The 19559-nt window shown below is 37.2% G+C and overlaps 1 protein-coding gene across 3 annotated transcripts in view; it reads left to right on the plus strand.

Moving 5' to 3' along the window:
* diaph2 (diaphanous-related formin 2) overlaps window positions 1–19559 on the plus strand; it is a 380814-nt gene that overhangs the window by 84632 nt on the left and 276623 nt on the right. For all 3 annotated transcript variants that reach the window (XM_053630382.1, XM_053630381.1, XM_053630383.1), the window contains 4 exons: window positions 1261–1377; window positions 4702–4820; window positions 7616–7680; window positions 8775–8879. In XM_053630382.1, coding sequence (XP_053486357.1) covers window positions 1261–1377; window positions 4702–4820; window positions 7616–7680; window positions 8775–8879 — 406 coding nt within the window. The remainder of the gene's footprint in view (window positions 1–1260; window positions 1378–4701; window positions 4821–7615; window positions 7681–8774; window positions 8880–19559) is intronic.

Consider the following 19559-nt stretch of genomic DNA (forward strand, 5'->3'; position numbering starts at 1 on the left):
AGTACCTATTAATAAAGTTGATACACTCCATCACATGACACATAAAATTTTGTAGTAATTTTCACAATTTAAATGAACAAAAACAGATCAGTCACATGGAAAAAGTAAGTAAATCCCCTACATTTTTCACACCTTCAAATCCATAAAATTAGAATCAGGTGTTCAGGATTGGGTGCCAGTGATTAGAACCTGCTTAGGGAGTCCAGGTAGAACCTGTTTTATTTGAACTTCTCATATCTAGTGTCTGGTGTTCCCTTTGTTATTGAGGTGTGTGGTGTCATCATGCCAAAAGTTCTTTAAGGCCTTCAGAAAAAAGTTTGTGGTTGCCTTAGTCTGGCAAGGGATTTAAAAAGATCTTATAATTATTTATTATTCATTACTTATTCAATACTTATTATTATTTATTAATTATTACCATTCCACTTTAAGGAAAATAATCTACAAGTGGTACAGGTTTCAAACAATTGCCAATTTGTCTAGGACTGGCCATCCCAGCAAATTCAGTCCAATAGCAGACTGATGTAAAAAGAAGTCTCCAAGAACCCCAAAATTTCATCACAGGATGTGCTAGTAAAGATGTGGCCTTTAAGAATGCACGTTTTTTCATGTGGCAGAGGTGGGTAGAGTAACCAAAAGTTTTACTGAAGTGGTGGAAATGTTATGGTTTGGGGTTGCTTCGCTGCCTCAGGGACTGGACAGCTTGCATTCATTGATTCAACTATGAATTCTGCATCACATCAAAGAGTGCTTGAAGATAATGTGAGGCCATCTCTCTGAAAATTGAAGTTGAACCGAAAGAGGACCTTTCAACAGGATAATGATCCTAAGCACACTAGCAAATCCATTAGCAAATGGCTCAAAAAGAAGAAATGGAGGTTTATGGAATGGCCTAGTCAAAGCCTGGATTTGAATCCCATTGAAATATTGTGGGGAGATTTGAAACAGGCAGTACATGCAAGAGAACCCTCAAACATCTTGTAGCTGAAAGAATATATCATGGAAGAGTGGTCAAAAATTCCAGCAAACCTGGCGGACAATTATGCAAAATGCCTACAAGAAGTTATTTTTGCTAAAGGGAGCAATACTAGCTTCTGAGGCCAAGGGTGTACTTACTTTGTCCACAGAAGAATATCACATCTAATGATATTTCTGTTGAATAAATGATTGAAAATGCTAATTCTCCTTGTGGTTTTGTTCAAATATGCTGATGCTGCATGATTGACACACCACAAACGAACAATTCCTTGACTCTCTATGCACTGATATGGATGAGGTTTACCATATTCTGTCCAACATGGTGAAAGATACAGGCTCAGAGTCCTATTTCCTATCCATTCTTCAGCACTTGCTGCTCATCAGGAATGACTACTATATCAGGTGAGCATAATTTCCTTAAATAATCAATCCATCCACTGTACTGCTTATCCTACAGGGTCATGAGGCGAACGTGCTAACCACTAAGCCACCATGCACCTCCCCAAATTTTATATATATATGCGCTTATATATATATATGTATATAAATTTTTTCTTTTTTAACCTAAAGCGCATTCTGGTCTTCCTGCTCTTCATTTTCAATATAAGTCAAGGTGACTCAACAAAATAGATCTGAAGATGTTCTTGAAGCATATTTTAAGTATTTTTCTCTAAATCTAAATACCTTATTTTATTGTTACCAGTCCTGACGATTCACAACTTATTTTGACGTAATTACAGAGTTTACACAGGTAAGTAGAAGCCAGAAATCTGATGGTGAAAGGTTATTACTCTTTTTAAAAACGTTGTACAGCAGTCTAGGCTGCGGCTTTTATGCCCAAACCTCTATTTCAGACAGTTATCCACATACAATTCATCATGCATTTCCAGCCTTTGAAACTTGGAAATGTTTTTAATGTGCTAGATTAAATTAGTTGGTCTGAAATGCCGTATCTCTTTCTGCCAGATCGGATCTGACAGATCTGATTTTAGTTTGGTCCAAAGGATTTACTGACTGGCTGATAATCAAAGCTATCAACTTGCATGAAAGAGAGCATTATTAATAGTGTTATTCATATTAGTATTAGTATGTTTATTATTTTTAGCTTTGTCATTATAACAAACAAAACTTTAAACTCACTAAGAAATTAGAATAAACCAGAATGTTAAGATTCCTTTTTTGCTTTTTCCTTCTTTTTTTTTTTTTTTTTTTTTTAATTTATTAATTTTTTTATTAGGTAGTCTTGTAGGACATAATAAAGAGGAGGTAGATGAGAGTGAGAAAATATTGAGCACATGGCTGTGACTGATGTGAGGATTACATGGTTGATGTGGAGCATTGGTTGGATAAGAGACAGAAAAGAAGGTGCCAGACAGTGTGAAGGGGGATTGGAGCTAAGAAGTGAGTGTGATACTGCAGTGAAGGGGGCATATGCTGTCTACACTGGTAGGGTCTGACAGTTCTAGGTCAGCCTTTTCCTTCTTTCTAGTTATCTCTACCATGCTGGAAAGATGGTCGCCAAGCCACATGTAATGTAGGACAATTTATTATGTTAATAATAATATGTACAGTCATGTGGGAAAAAAGCACACCCCATGGAAATTGTTGGCTTTTCTGACATATTTGGACAAGCAAACATTTGTTGCTCTTTGAAACAGTGCCTATTAATAAAGTTGATGACACACAAAATCGACATTTTGTAGTAATTTTCACAATTTAAATGAACAAAAAACAAATCAGTCACATGGAAAAAGTAAGTACACCCCTACATTTATCACACCTTCAAATCCATAAAATTTGGATTTTTTGGATTATTATTTGGATATTGGATATATGGATATTTAAACTTCTCATATCTAGTGTCTGGTGTTCCCCTTGCTATTGAGGTGTGTGTGGTGCCATCACGCCAATATCTAAAGAGTTCTGTAAGGCCTTCAGAAAAACGGTTGTGGATGCCTATGCGTCTGGCAAGGGATTTTAAATGATCTCCTAATTATGTGTAATACATCATTCCACTGTAAGGAAAATCTTCTACAAATGGTGCAGATTTCAAACGACTACCAATTTGTCCAGGACTGGCCGTCCCGGCAAATTCAGCCCAAGAGTGGACAAACTAGCGTAATTATAAATATAAGGTTTATTTTTAATGCTTGGATGCAAATCATTCAATGACTGCCTGAAGTCTGGAACCCATGTACATCACCAAATGCTGAGTTTCCTCCCTTGAGATGCTTTGCCAGGTCTTTTTCTGCAGCTGCCTTCATTTGCTGCTTGTTTGTGAGTTTTTCTGTCTTCAACTTTGTCTTCAGTAAGTGAAAAGCATTCTGAATTGAGTTGAGGTCAGGTGACTGACTCTGCCATTTAAGAACATTTCATTTCTTTGCCTTAAGAAGCTCTTGGGTTGATTCCATGGTATGTTATGGGTCATTATCCATCTGTACTGTGAAGTGCCGTTCTATCAGTTTTGCAGCATTTGACTGAATCTGATCAGAAAGTATAGTTATATACACTTCAGGATTCACCCTGCTACTTCTATCAGCAGCCACATCAATAAACACCAGTAAACCAGTTCCATTGGCAGCCATGCATGCAATAACACTTCCTCCACCATGTTTGACAGATGATGTGGTATGCTTTGAATCATGAGCCTTTCCTTCTTTCTCCATATTCTGCCCATCATTCTGGTACAAGTTAATCTTCACTTTCTGTTCTTGAACATTACCTACGGTTGTATCTTGAGGTAAACCCTTTGTATTTATATTCATGATGGTGTCTGTGGATAGTAGACTTTGACAGTGATATGCCTACCTCCTTGAGAGTGTTCTTGACTTGGCTAGATGTTGTGAAGGTATTCTATGATTATTCATTTTAGTTATCCACTGTGGTCTTCCATGCCTTTTGGTGTTGCTGAGCTCTCCAGTGCATTCCTTCTTTTTAAGAATGTCCCAAATTGTTGATTTGGCCACTCTTAAAGTTTCTGCTATCTCTCTGATAGATCTGTTTTCTTTTTCAGCCTAATTATGGCCTCCTTCACTTGCATTTACACCCCCTTATACCACATGTTGAGAGTTCTCATGAACAACTACCAAATGCAAATTCAACACTTGAATCAACTCCAGATCTTTTATCTCTTTAATTTGAAATCATCATGAAATAATGATAACAGGCCACACCTGGCCATGAAACTGCTTATCAGTCAAATAGCCCAATTACTTTTGAGCCTGTGAAAATGGAGGGACTATGTAAAATGACTGAAATTCTTAAACGGTTAATGCAGTATTTTTGTTAAACCACTTGAATTAAAGCTGAAAGTCTACACATCCATCACACCTTGATTGCTTAATTTCAAATCTATTGTGGCAGCGTACAGAGGTAAAATTACAAAAGTTGTGTTACTGTCCAAATACTTATGGGCCAGCTTGTAATTATTCACCTTCTGTACCTTGGCTTAAGATAACATTGTATGCACTTTAAATTAAAATTGATTATACACTGTGATCAGGAAAGGTCACACACTATGTGCTATGGCAGCAGATAATCCTAAGCCTATTCAATCTCAGACATGCAGGCCCAGCCTTGTCAAATCCCATAGTCAAGTCAGTCTGTACATTCATTGATGCTAATTTCACTGCACACTGAATTGTTTCAGGGGCATGGAATATTATTAAATGGTTAGTTTTATAAAGTGAAGTTTTTTTTAAATGTGTAAATGTGTGTGTCTCTCAGACCTCAATACTACAAGGTGATTGAAGAATGTGTGGCTCAGATTGTTCTTCACCGGAGTGGAATGGACCCTGACTTTGGTTACAGAGAGCGACTAGATGTAGACTTCACCCAACTCATTGGTAAGTTACAAGTATGTTATGCATCTACTCTCTTTAGGTAAATTCTAGCTGGAAAAATAAAAAGCTCAATAAACAGGAAGTACTGTAGTACTTTATTTACATAATAATTTCATAGCAATTATATATTCAATTACACATGCATAGACATTAAACAATATATTAAAGAAAGGATACAGTGTGCAAACAGTTTATCTCAGTGTCAGTAAGACGGCAAGATATTTAACCCTTACATACCTTACAAAATAGTCAAATTTGACCAATTTTGACATTTAATGAAGGCATAAAATCAACCTAAATATTTTTTTGGCCTGAAATTTGGTGATTCTTCCTAAAATGAACAAAAATTTCCACCAGTTTTCCTACAAGTACTACACATTTTGTACACAGCTTCTGTTCTGAAAGAATTACAGGTTCAAAATGGAGGAAATAAGAGAACTATGAACAGCTCCTGTGAAAAAAGGTCCTTGAATTGTTTGCACCGGGAACGTATATTTTAAGTAGACTCCTTTAAGCTACTGGGCAGTTATGGGAAAATCTTGAAAAAGTGAAACAGTAAAATTTTGACTAGGCATATACCATGGATGGGAAAGCATGGTGAGAGTCAAGAGGGGCCTTGACAATGTCATGAGATCATAAACGTTCCCTTGAGAAAGCAGGCATTTTCAGGGCCTATTACAGTGTACTTGATACAAATGTGGTGGAAAAGGAGGAGATACAATTTCTGGGCAACAATAAGATGTCGAAACAAGCTTAACATGCAGCAAGTGTGGAAAATCTATTTGCAGTGGCCAGACTTCCAAAAGGTGACAGCCATATTTGCAAAACGTGATGTTAGATGGTAGGGTAGAGCAGGATTTAAGTTAGTGTTCATGATACCTTTATTCATGCATCTTCAGTAATTTTCATCTTTATCCTGGTCAGGGTGGCACCAGGCGCACACACATTTACACACTCATTCATAGCTGGAGAAATGTAACATGGCCAAACTGCATGCATGCATATTTCTTGGGCAGTGGAAAGATGCAGGAGGACCCAGAAGAAACCCATGCAACATGGGAAGAACCTGTGAAACTCCATACAGACATTAACTTGAGCTCAGGATTGAACCAGGGTGTCTGGAGATGTGTGGCAGCAATGCTACCTGCTGTGCCACTATGCTGCCCTAGTGTTCATGTTGTAGTTTTAAAAAAATGTTTTAAGTTCAGAAAAGTTTGACGTTTGCCAATTAATAAAATTCATTAAAAGCATTATACTTATTTTATGTTAGACCCATTTATTGATGAGCTTTCAGGTTGTTCCTGGATGTCCATTTGGAGTTTAAAATATGACATAGGGACTACTCTTGAGGTAGTAGTTGGGTCAAAATTACCTGGTCCATACTGTAAGCGGTCAGAATATCAAAGATATGTAAGGGTTAATAAGTAAATATAGAACATTTATTTATTATGTGGCGAGAGAGACTGACATTTAATCCTTCTTTAACCATTCAAGGGCAGTGGTGGTTCAACAGTTAAGGCTCTGGGTTACTGATCCGATTTATGATGTTTCCATTATAAATAAATAAAAGCATGTTGTTGAGAGGGTTTAAAGAGCGAGAGTCTCAAGACAAATCAAGAAAAAAAAATTAATCCACATATCAAGAAAAATATTCAGAACATTTTCTTCTAAGTGATTGACCACGTGTATCTCTTTCAGGAAAAACACCAGAGATGGTCCTTTTCCCTCTTTAATATTTTTCTGTGCCTAATGTACTGTCTTAATCCTGAGGTTGTTGTAAAATATTAAACAAGGTGTAAAAATGTCTAGATGTGTTGTCCTATCTTAGGACATGGTTCTCAACATTGCTTTTGAATTTTGATGCGAATACACTGAAGCACTACAAAAATATGACCTCATTTTGTATGGCTGTTTCACTGTCAATGCCTTCCATATTATATTGCAGATATCAAAAACAATACATGACATCAAAGTGGCCAAGTCTCCAAGGAATCACATGACAAAGCCATTATGATTTTAGGTCAATCAGTTGAAGAGTTATGAGATACACACGATTCATATTTTTCATGCCTACAAAGGTATCAACACACTTTATATTAGTAAAAATACACTAATGATTAAAAAAAAATAGAAATTCATAACAATAATTAAAATACACAGTTGCTTATACAGAATAAACAAATCAAGGCATGTGTTGGAATATCAAGTTTCAGAGCTCAATGAGCTTAATTTTTATTAATTTATTTATTGTTGCTATTATTATTATTATTATTGTTAATATTATTATTACTATTAATAATAATAATAATATTACATACATTCTAGCAGGAAAGGCTTTGTATGTGTTTCGGAGATATAGCCAAACATTATGTTTTGCATAATGGCGGAAATTTGGAAATGGTGGATGGAATATTTTTGCACTGACATGACTCGGCATCATGTCAGAAATCAGATGACACCAGAATTGTGAATGTATTCCAGAGGAAATAGCAAAAAAATAGGATTTCATGGTTGAATGCCCCCAAGTGCGCAAATGACATGAAAAAATTTGGGACCATTGCTGGTGTCGTCCCAATAAGTATCCTCAAGTTTCATGTCGATCCACAGCTTGATGGCCTTCGGTGATCTGGTGCTTGGCCTTCGGTGCTTGACCAATAATAATAATAATAATAATAATAATAGTAATAATAATAATACAAACAAAAACAATAGGGTTCCAGCACTTTCGGTGCTTGGCCCCTAATAATAATCTCTTAATGTGTGCTGTGTGTGTGTATGTGTGTGTGTGTGACTTTCAGATCAGTGTGTAGATAAGGCCAAGTTGGAGGAGAGTGAACAGAGAGCAGCTGAATTCTCCAAAAAGGTAAAGCTTTTCATCACTGTGTGCTTGGGTCATTGGTATGCTGCTGTACTCCTAACCAACATTTTAGCAGGAAAACAGCTTTGGCCTGATTAGTAGTTAATCAATAGCTGTCAACTCAGCTACATGATATGAATGAGTGGGTGCAGAATTAATGTTGATGATCCATTCTGTATGCTTGTTCGTGTTATACTGGGTGCGCATGATAACTATTTAAATTTTCTATACAAGCAGACAATCACAGATGCATTTTTACCCCTTAAATCTTATTTATCTATTTATTTATTTATTTATTTATTTTAAAAAAATGGAATTTAGCTTACCCCTAATTGATTTCAAAGACTTCAGACTTCAGAATAAACAGTGAAAATAGAAACACTGGGGAGACACCAGGAGAAAAAAGATTTCCCCCTCTGATAGTTAGGCCAATTCTTTTGTTTTTGCTATACACTGAAGACATTTAGGTTTGAATATGAGACGAGAGATCAGATTTTCAGCTTTAATTTCCTGATATTTACATCTAGCTGTGTTAAACAACTTTAGTACCTTTGGTGGCAGACCACCCACTTTTTAGGTATGCAAAAGTATTTGAACAGATAGTGTTAAAGTAAATAACACTTAATATTTCGTTGCATATCCCTTGCTTTCGATAATTACATTAAGCCGGCAACCCACTGACATTACCAACCCAGTTGATCGCAACTCAGTTGAACAGCTACGGGAGATTTTGGGCTAATATGTCATACAGTGCTCTTCACCACCATAATCAAAACACCAGTTGAGGGAATATAATTTAGAAGACTAAAATGTTCATCCCTCCAGTACAGTTCCAGAAATTTATTGAATCAATGTCAAGGTGCATTAAAGGTGTGCTGGTGGCTCATGGTGTCCTGACACCTTAATAAGATACTTAATGTTGTTTTTTCCTTTAATTTGACACCTGTCTGTATGTGGTGAAATTCATAATCATTTGCGACTTGGCCATTTAGGAATAACTGGTGAAAGGTGTAGGTGTGTGTGAGAGAGAAAGAGTGCTTATAAGAACATGTTCACAGAAGTATGTTTGTGTGTGTGTGTTTGCATGTGACTTTTTGTAGTTTGACGAGGAATTCAGTGCACGACAGGTGGCACAAGCTGAGTTGCAGAAACACGAGGAGAAAATCAAAGAGCTGGAGGGGAAGATCACCTCCATCCAGAGTCAGGTACAACTGCACCTCATCTCTCTCTCTCCCACACACACACACACACGCTGCACCTCATCTCACTCCCTCACACACAAACACACACAAACACAGTGTAATATCTGTATGAGTATTTCAGATCCTTTCAAAGACATTTATCACTGATATTCACTAGTCTGAGATGCATGCACACTCAAAAGTTTCAACTTTTTCCATTTTACCATACAAGTGCTCCTAAGTGCACCTACAGACCCAGTCAGCAACAAATCTGCTGCACTTTCATATGATTCCTCTTAATACCACAGCTTTTCTCGCACACTTTCAACCAACCAGAAAATATTAGAAATTTTTTTATTGGTTTACTCAGTCCTGTCTGTGTTATAAAATACACAGAAAATGAGGTATATAAGCACTTTAGGACTATGAATAGTGATGTCTTTGTTGTGCGGTCATATTAGCCAATTTCTTTCTGGAAAAGTTACTGCTAATGCAGTGGCTCAAGGATATTGGCTAATTTTGTAAAATTGAAACCTTTTTATCAGATATATGAAACTGGTTGATTTAATCAACAGGCAATCTTCACTTTAAAATGTAGGATTTGATTCTTCTGAATTGCTTCATTGTGCTATTTTGTTCTTTTTTATCATCGGAATGAGGGATTACATTTCCTCTCTGACTCACATATCCTCATTCTTTTCCAGACCACATGCACAACACTTCTTGTAGAAAATGCTTTCTGTTTCCTACTTAACCTAATTTGAAATGCTTTAGGGCTGTTAAAGATCAAAAAGAGAGTAGTTTGCCTGCCTGTAGAATTTAAAAAAAAAAAAAAGATGGGATGGCAAAAGAAACTGTTTCCCAGACACAGCCTCAATTTTAGTTGCAAATGCCCTTGTTTTGTCTTCCTAGCTTTGAACCCACTTGCTTACCCCCTATATGTTGTTAGGTTATTTTGTTTCCCCACTTTTTCGGATTAGTTGGCATCATTAAAGTACCATGGCAGCCCTGGCCCACTTATTCTCCTTGATTCAGAATGGGCACATTAACAGTGGCATCACTGGAATAGGCCATTAGTCTTGTGCTTCTTCCAGCATTGTATTCATTTATGTGCATTCCCCTCCCCTGCACTTCATCTGGCCAGAGTGCAGTGTTGTCACTTTACCCACTTGTTTCTCCACTATCTTTGCTTTGCCTTGTTCATTAATCACCTGGCTCATGCACATTTTCATTATACCAGGCCTTTTTGTTTCCTCCCATTACTTGCCAGCACTTATGTGACAGCACTCCATGCAATGTACATCTATACTCATGTTTATTTTAATATTATTTTTAATGGAATATTATGTATTTTCAACTTAAATCTTACATTTTTTTCCGCAATCTCTTGATTAATTTGCTCCTTGCTTACGTTTATTGTAGTTTTACCTTCCAGTTCCCTGCTTTGAAGCCCAGCATATTAATAGATAGAGAAGCAGATTTAATCCTTGCAGATTTCCACTCTTCCCCCTTGCATTCTGATCCCATGCTCTGATAACATGCTCTTTTTGCTTCAACAGCCTCTGCTGGGGAGCAAGTAAAGTGCTGACTCAACTGGAAATTAGCATGGGTTCTTTCCATGTATACCATCAAAAAAAAAGTAACATACCAAATATGCGCTTGTGGTAAAGTTGCACTCCTTTTCAAACAGAAAGCAGAGACATAACATAGAGAGACATAGCTATCATTTTTCACACAAATAAAGGCTGTTTTTGCTCTGCATAGTTACACTGATGCATCATATCAGTGAAGTTTTTATCAGAGAAGGTTTCTGAGTGTTTTTTCCATAATATTCAATAGCTACCTCAAAAAAAGATATACAGTCGGGTACATAAATATTTTAACATTGACAGTGTTATTAGGGTTGCACCTCCTTAAACCCATGTGCCCACTACACATTACTTCAGTACAATTAATTAATCGCTAATAAGGATAACAACATATCTCTTATCTTCTTTATACATTATATTACCAAATATGAGCTGTATGTTTGAACATGGAAGTTCTTGTAAAGCCTTAGACATGGGCTTAACCTAACACATCAACACAAAACAAGTTTCTTTACAGCACTCGCTTCACTATGCATTGTTTTCATACACCCATTGGGTGGCAATGGCACTGTAGTGATTGAGCCCATCATCGCTGCTTGCAGCTATATTTCATTTTTGTCTTCTTCTTTTGGCTAGAGTTAGGGTGTTTATGGCAGCCCATATAACCGATTGGTAACTAGTTGACACACTGAATGGGGATGGTCTAAGGAACATTCTTTAGACCAATTGCTGCAAACGCTCTAGTGCCACCATCAGGTCAAATTTGGGCCTAATTTGGAAGTACTTTTATGGTCATGACTTTTGAACCATGAGCCAAAATTTAAAAGCCAGGCATCCCAGTATTCCCTGGATTGAGATGAGTTCAACAGTTTTTGCACTACTCCTCCTCAGAATGCTGTTCAATCATGACCATATTTGGCACACATCATCTTCAGACTAAGCCTCACAAACCTTATCAAAATAATTTTGAATTATCCAAAAGCTTTGCCCGTAATGGGCCAACAAACCCGACAACCTAACTCAGCACGCTATTTTGACACAAAATATGGTAGGAATCTTCAGGACAATCCAAGGTCATGACCTGAGGCTGTGCAATAAATTTTATGACTGCGCCACTGGTCAAAAGTTACAATAACATGCTAAAAATGCTAACTGTAACTTTTGCCACTCCTTTTCCAAATTTTCCTGTCTGAACAAAACTTATTAAAGGAATTTTGATGTTCAAAACCATTCTCCTGTAACACGCTTGCAAATGCAACAAACATGATATGAGGGTGTATCTCAGGAAAGCATCTACATATCATCATGAAACTTGATAATTATCTTCAGGAGCACCCCCTGAATGTAGCCAAGAAGTTCTGTGACTGCGCCACTTTGTGGTCAAGAACTGTAACAACTTTAATTTTTTCCTTATATCATTTGAAGAATTTGTGCTAAATTCACAGTAAATTTTGCTGAAGTGAATGCACACCAACATCTGAAATTCAAGTTTACTTCCTGTCAGCCAGCTTGGATTATGTCAATAACTGTTTTTTTTTTTTTTTTGGCTATATCTTCAGACCAACCTGGACAAAGTTATCAAAAGAATGTTGAAGTTCCAAACAGTTTGCCTATAATGTGCAAAACAAATTCTGATGGTGAAGCCGCCAAACAGGAATTGAGGCTGTATCTCAGCAATGACCTAGCACACTTGACACAAATCTTGGTAGACATCATGCCTTGAGGCTATGCAACAAATTTTGTGACCGCGCCACTTACTGGTCAAAAGTTACAATAACATGCCAAAAAGGCTTCCATTTGAGTGCTATTTTTGCTACTCCATCTCCAAATTTTGTCCAAGCTTCACCTAATAAGAGAACCTCTGATATTCAAAACCATTCTCCAATAACAGACTGGCAAATGCATGAAACTACAAATCATTCTTGAATCTGTTTTCCTATAGTTATGGCTCTGCTGTCCTGTTATTGCTTATGCAACAATTGTAGTGCATCTGTGAATGTGCAGCTCACCGAGTCTGGGTGCTTGGCCTCCAAATATGCTGCTTGAAGCTTTGCTTGCTTGCAGCTCATGTTCCTAATATACTGTTACCATGCTATACTCATATTCCCACTACTTTATTACACCATCCATATTTTACATTTATATGTAACAAATCAAAAGACATTGTTGCTGCCTACTTAATAGTATTTAATAGTTAGTATAAAATGATGCACACTACTATGAAGGAGGGGTGGGGGGTGGTGGGGGGGGGTGTTATTGGAACAAACGACCAATTAATACTTGCAAAATGTTCACTAAATCACTTAGTTAATTAGATGATTAGTGCCAAGAGATCCCATCAATCAATTTGATGCCTAATATGTGTAGCTTCAGCTGAAATTGTTTGATTTATGACAGTTTCAAAAAATGAGAGAAAAAAGGCTCTTTTAAGAGGTGTGCATATAAGAGACAGTGCAATTGCTAGTATCAGACGCTCAAAACTAAAAAAGAAAATTCACCAAATCGCTTGAATAGCTAATTAAATGGTTAGTGTCAGAAGCGCTCGCTGATCAATATGATGCCATAAATGTGTAGATTGAGCTGGATTTGTTTGAAAAAGTAGTAGCAGGAGAATGGACAGATATTTCCAAAAGATCTATATCTTTAGGGGTGTAACAGTATATATAAAATTCAATACAATACTGATACGGTGGTGTATCTATAACATAGTCAGGTCCATACGTATTTGGACAGGGACACAATTTTTGTAATTTTGTCTCTCTACACTACCACGATGAATTTGAAATGAAGCAATCAAGATGTGATTGAAGTGTAGACTTCAGTTTCCTTCCATTTCACAGGCTCAAAAGTAATTAGTCAACTAACTGATAAGCAGTTTCATTGCCAGGTGTGGCCTGTGTCCTTGTTGTTTCCTGACAAATTAACAAGATAAAATGTCTGGAGTTGATTCCAAGGGTTGAATTTGCATTTGGTAGCTGTTCATGGGAACTCTCAATATGCGGTCCAAAGATGTGTGAATGCAAGTGAAGGTGGCCATCATTAGGCTGAAAAAACAAAACAGATCTATCAGAGACATATCAGAAACGTTAGGAGTGGCCAAATCAACAGTTTGGTCCGTTCTTAAAAAGAAGGAATGGCGAGCTCAGCAGCACCAAAAGGCCAGGAAGACCATGGAAGACAACTAAAGTGGATGATCGCAGAATTTTTTTGCATGTTGAAGAAAAAGCCCTTCACAACATTTGCATCCAAGTATTAAAAATAATCCGGCTATTTATGATTGTTAGTTTGTCCAGTTACTTTTGAGCCTGTGAAAATGTCTGCAGTTCCTAAACGGTTAGTTGAATATTTTTGTTAAACCCCTTGAAGTAAAGCTGAAAGTCTACACTTTAATCATGTCTTGATTGCTTCATTTCAAATCCATTGTGGTGGTATACAGAGGCAAAATTACAAAAATTGTTACCGTCCAAAAACATTTGGACCTGACTACATTTTTGATACAGCAAATTTAAGCATTGCCTGAATATGTGCCTTAGGTTTTCAGTTGATGAAAACATTCTACAAGTACAATCATTGAAACATTATTAAGAGAAAGTTTGTGGGATTGAGAATCTTCGTCGTACATAATGAAACAAAATTAGAATGCAACAAAATTAAACATGGCTAAGATGTTACTGGTGCGACTCAGATGGGGGCATGTCCCATTTAAGTCCCATTTTGCTGTTAACTGTGCTGTCAGTGAAGTAGTTCTCTGTAGCCCCAGATGTGTTTTTGAAACCTTTTTTCTCCGCTACTGAATACGAACTTCCAAATCACCTGGGTGATTTCTTTAGCTCAGATTGAATCAGCAAGGAAGGGCTGCCTGAATGCGCCATAGAGTTTACTGCAAAATAACCATATGTTTGCAGTATTAGTACCGGTATATTATACACATATTTGGGAGAATCAACACATTGTAATGTTTCAGTGCACCATTCGCAGGCTATCAGCATCGTAATGTACCAATAAAACAAAGTGCTCCCATACATCATACATTAAAATTTCCAGCTCCTGCTTAACCTAGGAGCTAGTAAGCTAGCGTGATAGTGTGTTGTCTTGTGAAAAACAGCATGATTATGAGGAGAAAAAAAATATCCCTGTAGCCTCTTTTGATTCGAGATACAGAAGATATTGCTTTTTGAGAGGATACAGTGTGGGCTTGATTAAGTTTAAATAATGTAACGTGTATTTTATGAAGAATAGGCTACCTTATTATGCAGTCTGTTGGATGTATCAATCGAAATGCAAACATATCGATTTGAGAGCTTTACATACATTACAGCCCTAGTAGTGTTTTATACAAGATGGGAATATAAAACAAAATAAAAGAACACAAAATTGCAGCACAAGTAGCTTTATAAACTGAATCAACTGTTTTGTTTTTAACTGGAAGAAAGAAAATAATTTGCTCTGTAACACCTGCTCCTTCCAAAAGGGTTTATATTTGAGCATTTGAGGAGCAAAAACCAAATGCAGCAATTGACATACAGACATGACCAGACCAGCCTTAAGGAGCACAAGCAGGAACACTGTTCATTTTCACTTAATTAGCAAGGAAGCATTGTGTTCAGCTTAGCTGCTTCAATCAGACAGTCCAGTACACTCACCTTTTACAAAATTAGTTATTTTTTACTAAAACATTTTTCAATATCTTATATAGAAATGAATACTTAGTTCATTAGTACTACATGAACATTCAGCATTTCTTCTGTGCCATATTTCATGTTTAGTGTTCCCTTTGTTCACCAACCTATGTGCTTTATGTTGCCCTGTCTGTCTATTTCTCTTTGTGTCTGTTCTTCACCTATTCAGTTAACATAGCATGGTGGGTTTCTCTAAGTCTGGTCTCTTCTGCCACATTCTAAGTTCAGTCGCCTTCTTCTGTAAAAGAAAAACTGAATAAATATTAAACTGCCACTTCACTCATCAAAACTCCTTATGCCCCAATATTCAGCCTGAGGCTTGATTTACAGTGTTGTCTTGATTTGCAATCATCACTGCTTGCTAAACAAGTAAGCAATAATCAGTTTTTATATCACACTTGTAAATAGTACTTTGATTAAAGCTGTCAGTGTGAGGCCAGCAAAATGTGAAATGGTCGAGAGATTTCAAAACATTTTATATGATAAATACTTAAGGATGGGAGTGTTTCTCAATTCCAACTCTAAACTGACTGACTCGAAACACAATCGTAGACACAAACAAACTCAACCACTTAGTTGACTGTAGGATTGTAACCCTCTAAGGTCATCAGCAATGAAATGGGAAAGGTTTAATTTTTTATTTGCCCCCATTAAGCCTCTTCAAGTCTTTTCCCCACACAGATGTAAAGCCCAACACTACAAACACACCATATATACCTTACAGGATATTTTACACAGACTAGATCCTGATGTTAATCACAGGTGTAGATAAAGACCTGCCTGACCTCCTCATTAAGACTCCTCTACCCATGGCTGGAGTGCCATTGTGTTTAGCACGTACCAGTATAGAGGACCAGTAGCATGGAAACAGGGCTGCTCTAATTTGGACGCTAATGTGCTGATTTCTTTAAAAGAGAAAATGAGACATTTGGAGACTGACAGGCACAGAATCATAGGATGAGGTGCTTGTCAAGGAGCCTCATTGTCCTCCACATTATACCTTTAAAGTTTTTGCTATAAAACAGCCCACCTGTTGCATTGTGTAATCAAACACTCCACTGAACACAGGGTGGTGCACTGCAAGGAGAATTGCTTAGACAATTTAAGAACTTTTATATTTAGCTCTTTATAGAATGAGGCATAATGCAAATTAGGAAAAGAAAGAAAGCGGGAAATTGGTGTATAATCATCCAAAGGTCAAATAATTTTTGAGCTATGGAAATGGCTCGGTTTGGCGGGACTCTAAAAACCTGTTTATGATGCTGATTTTTCCAAGCAGCATAGAAATATCACCGTTTCTTATCAGTTAAAGAAAGTGGTTTCACCATCTATTTTATAGTAACTTTGTGGATATCTTCTCCTGTACTTCAGTAATGAGAGAGTTTATTCTTATCAAGGTGGAAAGTCAGGGACATACCAGAGGCTTTAATGTATGGGTGTTCAATCTTATCCGGAAAGGGCCGGTGTGGGTGCAGGTTTTCATTACAACCAAGCAGAAGCTACACCTGAGTATATTGAAAGCCAAGATCAACTGATTAAACAGGTGGAATCAGGTGTGGCTCCTGCTTGGTTGGAATGAAAACCTTCACCCACACCGGCCCTTTCCGGATAAGATTGGACACCCCTGCTTTATTGCAAAGCATGAGTCATGTCATCACATTCCAACACAAATCATATAAACCATCTGTGAAGTGCACAGCGTAACAGGAAAAGAACAAGTTAATCTCCTGTACAGAACCACTGCTTGCTATCAGTGTTAAAGCCTAATTAGTCTTCTGATGGCTGCAGCATATTCAGGGGCCTGCATCTTATTTATATACTTAATCTATAAGCAAATTGCAGAGGCAATTTATATGTTAATCAAGTCTCATTGTTTACTTTTTTATAGTATGCTTTATGATTAAATGATGTGAATCAAACTTGCACATAACACTGTCCATATTTCATATCCAAATAAATAACAATAATAAAAAATAACATTTATGTTATCTGCAGAAAACCTTTCAGTGTTATGACACATTTTAATCCATGCCTATACGATAAAATGATTGGTCTCTTACCTGGCACTAGTGTGGCATGGAAATGTGTGTTTGATCTGTAACTATCTAACTATCTGTAAGACCTGTGGAATTAGATTTCTCATCAGAGACATGTTTACCTCAGCCTTTCGACTTTTTCTCTCCTCTTCTCCTAGGTCATTTCATTAGGGTCAAAGCCTCAAGGGTGTGAAATACCCGATTGTTTTTGGGAGGATTATTATTGGCAATATATTTACTGAAAAAAATGTTGACGCGTTCAGTACTTATTACCCCCACTGCATGTGTTGTTTGGTTCAAATAAAATCTCAACCTAAAAATAAACACTCTTCCCTGCTAAACATTGTAGAGTTTCACCAAGTTTGCTGAAAAATAACAGCATTTGTTTTGCTAATGGTGGCACATACACACAAATAAACACAAGAACATAGGCATCAAGATAAGCTGCCTTTTACAATCTCATCAACCTCACAGGAGTCTGGACAAAAATTCTTAGAAAATAATATTGCAACTCCCCCACTAACAGAAGAGTTATAACTGAAAGTAGAAACTCCTCTTCATTCTACTGTCCAGTCAGTAACATTCTTAATTAATCTAATTAAATTAATCTAACAGGGCATACCTAAACAACAAGAAGCCAAAGTTAGTGACATTTTCTAGTATTTTTGATTACTTAAAAAAATTTAAATATCAGGAAATGAAAGTTGAAATTCTTATTTTATCATCTCATATTTATCTTTTGATCTCAAATCCAAATGTCTTCAGTTTAACACAAAAACAAAATAATTGGCCTTGCTATTCCAATACTTTCAGAGGAGACTGTATAAATCCTTTGCCCAACTTCTAATGTTACAAATATTAAAGGCCATGGTTTGGTAATTACTACACACAAAATAAAGGCCTTATCAAAGATTTCCCCATTTAACACTATTTTTTTAACATTTTAAAAATGCTTTTAAATTCTCAATAAGGTCAATCCTGCTAAGGTCAATCCAACTTCTAAGTCTGCCTCAGAATGTTAGATTGTTGCCCATTTCACCATCAATCCAGTCTCACAATTATTTTAAATAGATTATGATCTGTAACATCTACTGTTTTTCTACATGATAATTTTTCTCCCACAAGGAACGTGTCGTGACCCAAAGGCGCATGAGAAGAACACAGACGAAAACGTTGTTAAGAAACCTTCTTTCTGCTTCCGTTATTCAGTCTTCTTTAATATTTGTAACATTAGAAGATGATTCAAGGTGTTATATACAGTGAGGGAAAAAAGTATTTGATCCCCTGCTGATTTTGTACGTTTGCCCACTGACAAAGAAATGATCAGTCTATAATTTTAATGGTAGTTGTATTTGAACAGTGAGAGACAGAATAACAACAAAAAAATCCAGAAAAACACATGTCAAAAATTTTATAAATTAATTTGCATTTTAATGAGGGAAAAAAGTATTTGACCCCCTCTCAATCAGAAAGATTTCTGGCTCCCAGGTGTCTTTTATACAGGTAACGAGCTGAGATTAGGAGCACACTCTTAAAGGGAGTGCTCCTAATATCAGTTTGTTACCTGTATAAAAGACACCTGTCCACAGAAGCAATCAATCAGTCATATTCCAAACTCTCCACCATGGCCAAGACCAAAGAGCTCTCCAAGGATGTCAGGGACAAGACTGTAGACCTACACAAGTCTGGAATGGGCTACAAGACCATTGCCAAGCAGCTTGGTGAGAAGGGGACAACAGTTGGTGCGATTATTCGCAAATGGAAGAAGCACAAAAGAACTGTCAATCTCCCTCGGCCTGGGGCTCCATGCAAGATCTCACCTCGTGGAGTTGCATTGATCATGAGAACAGTGAGGAATCAGCCCAGAACTACACGGGAGGATCTTGTCAATGATCTCAAGGCAGCTGGGACCATAGTCACCAAGAAAACAATTGGTAACACACTACGCCGTGAAGGACTGAAATCCTGCAGCGCGCGCAAGGTCCGCTGCTCAAGAAAACACATATACATGCCCGTCTGAAGTTTGCCAATGAACATCTGAATGATTCTGAGGACAACTGGGTGAAAGCGTTGAGGTCAGATGATACCAAAATGGAGCTCTTTGGCATCAACTCAACTCGCCGTGTTTGGAGGAGGAGGAATGCTACCTATGACCCCTGGAAGACCATCCCCACCGTCAAACATGGAGGTGGAAACATTATGCTTTGGGGTTTTTTTTCTGCTAAGGGGACAGGACAACTTCACCGCATCAAAGGGACGATGGACGGGGCCATGTACCGTCAAATCTTGGGTGAAAACCTCCTTCCCTCAGCCAGGGCATTGAAAATGGGTCGTGGATGGATATTCCAGCATGACAATGACCCAAAACACATGGCCAAGGCAACAAAGGAGTGGCTCAAG

Source organism: Ictalurus furcatus, chromosome 8, assembly GCF_023375685.1.
Source record: "Ictalurus furcatus strain D&B chromosome 8, Billie_1.0, whole genome shotgun sequence".
Taxonomy (NCBI): Eukaryota; Metazoa; Chordata; class Actinopteri; order Siluriformes; family Ictaluridae; genus Ictalurus; species Ictalurus furcatus.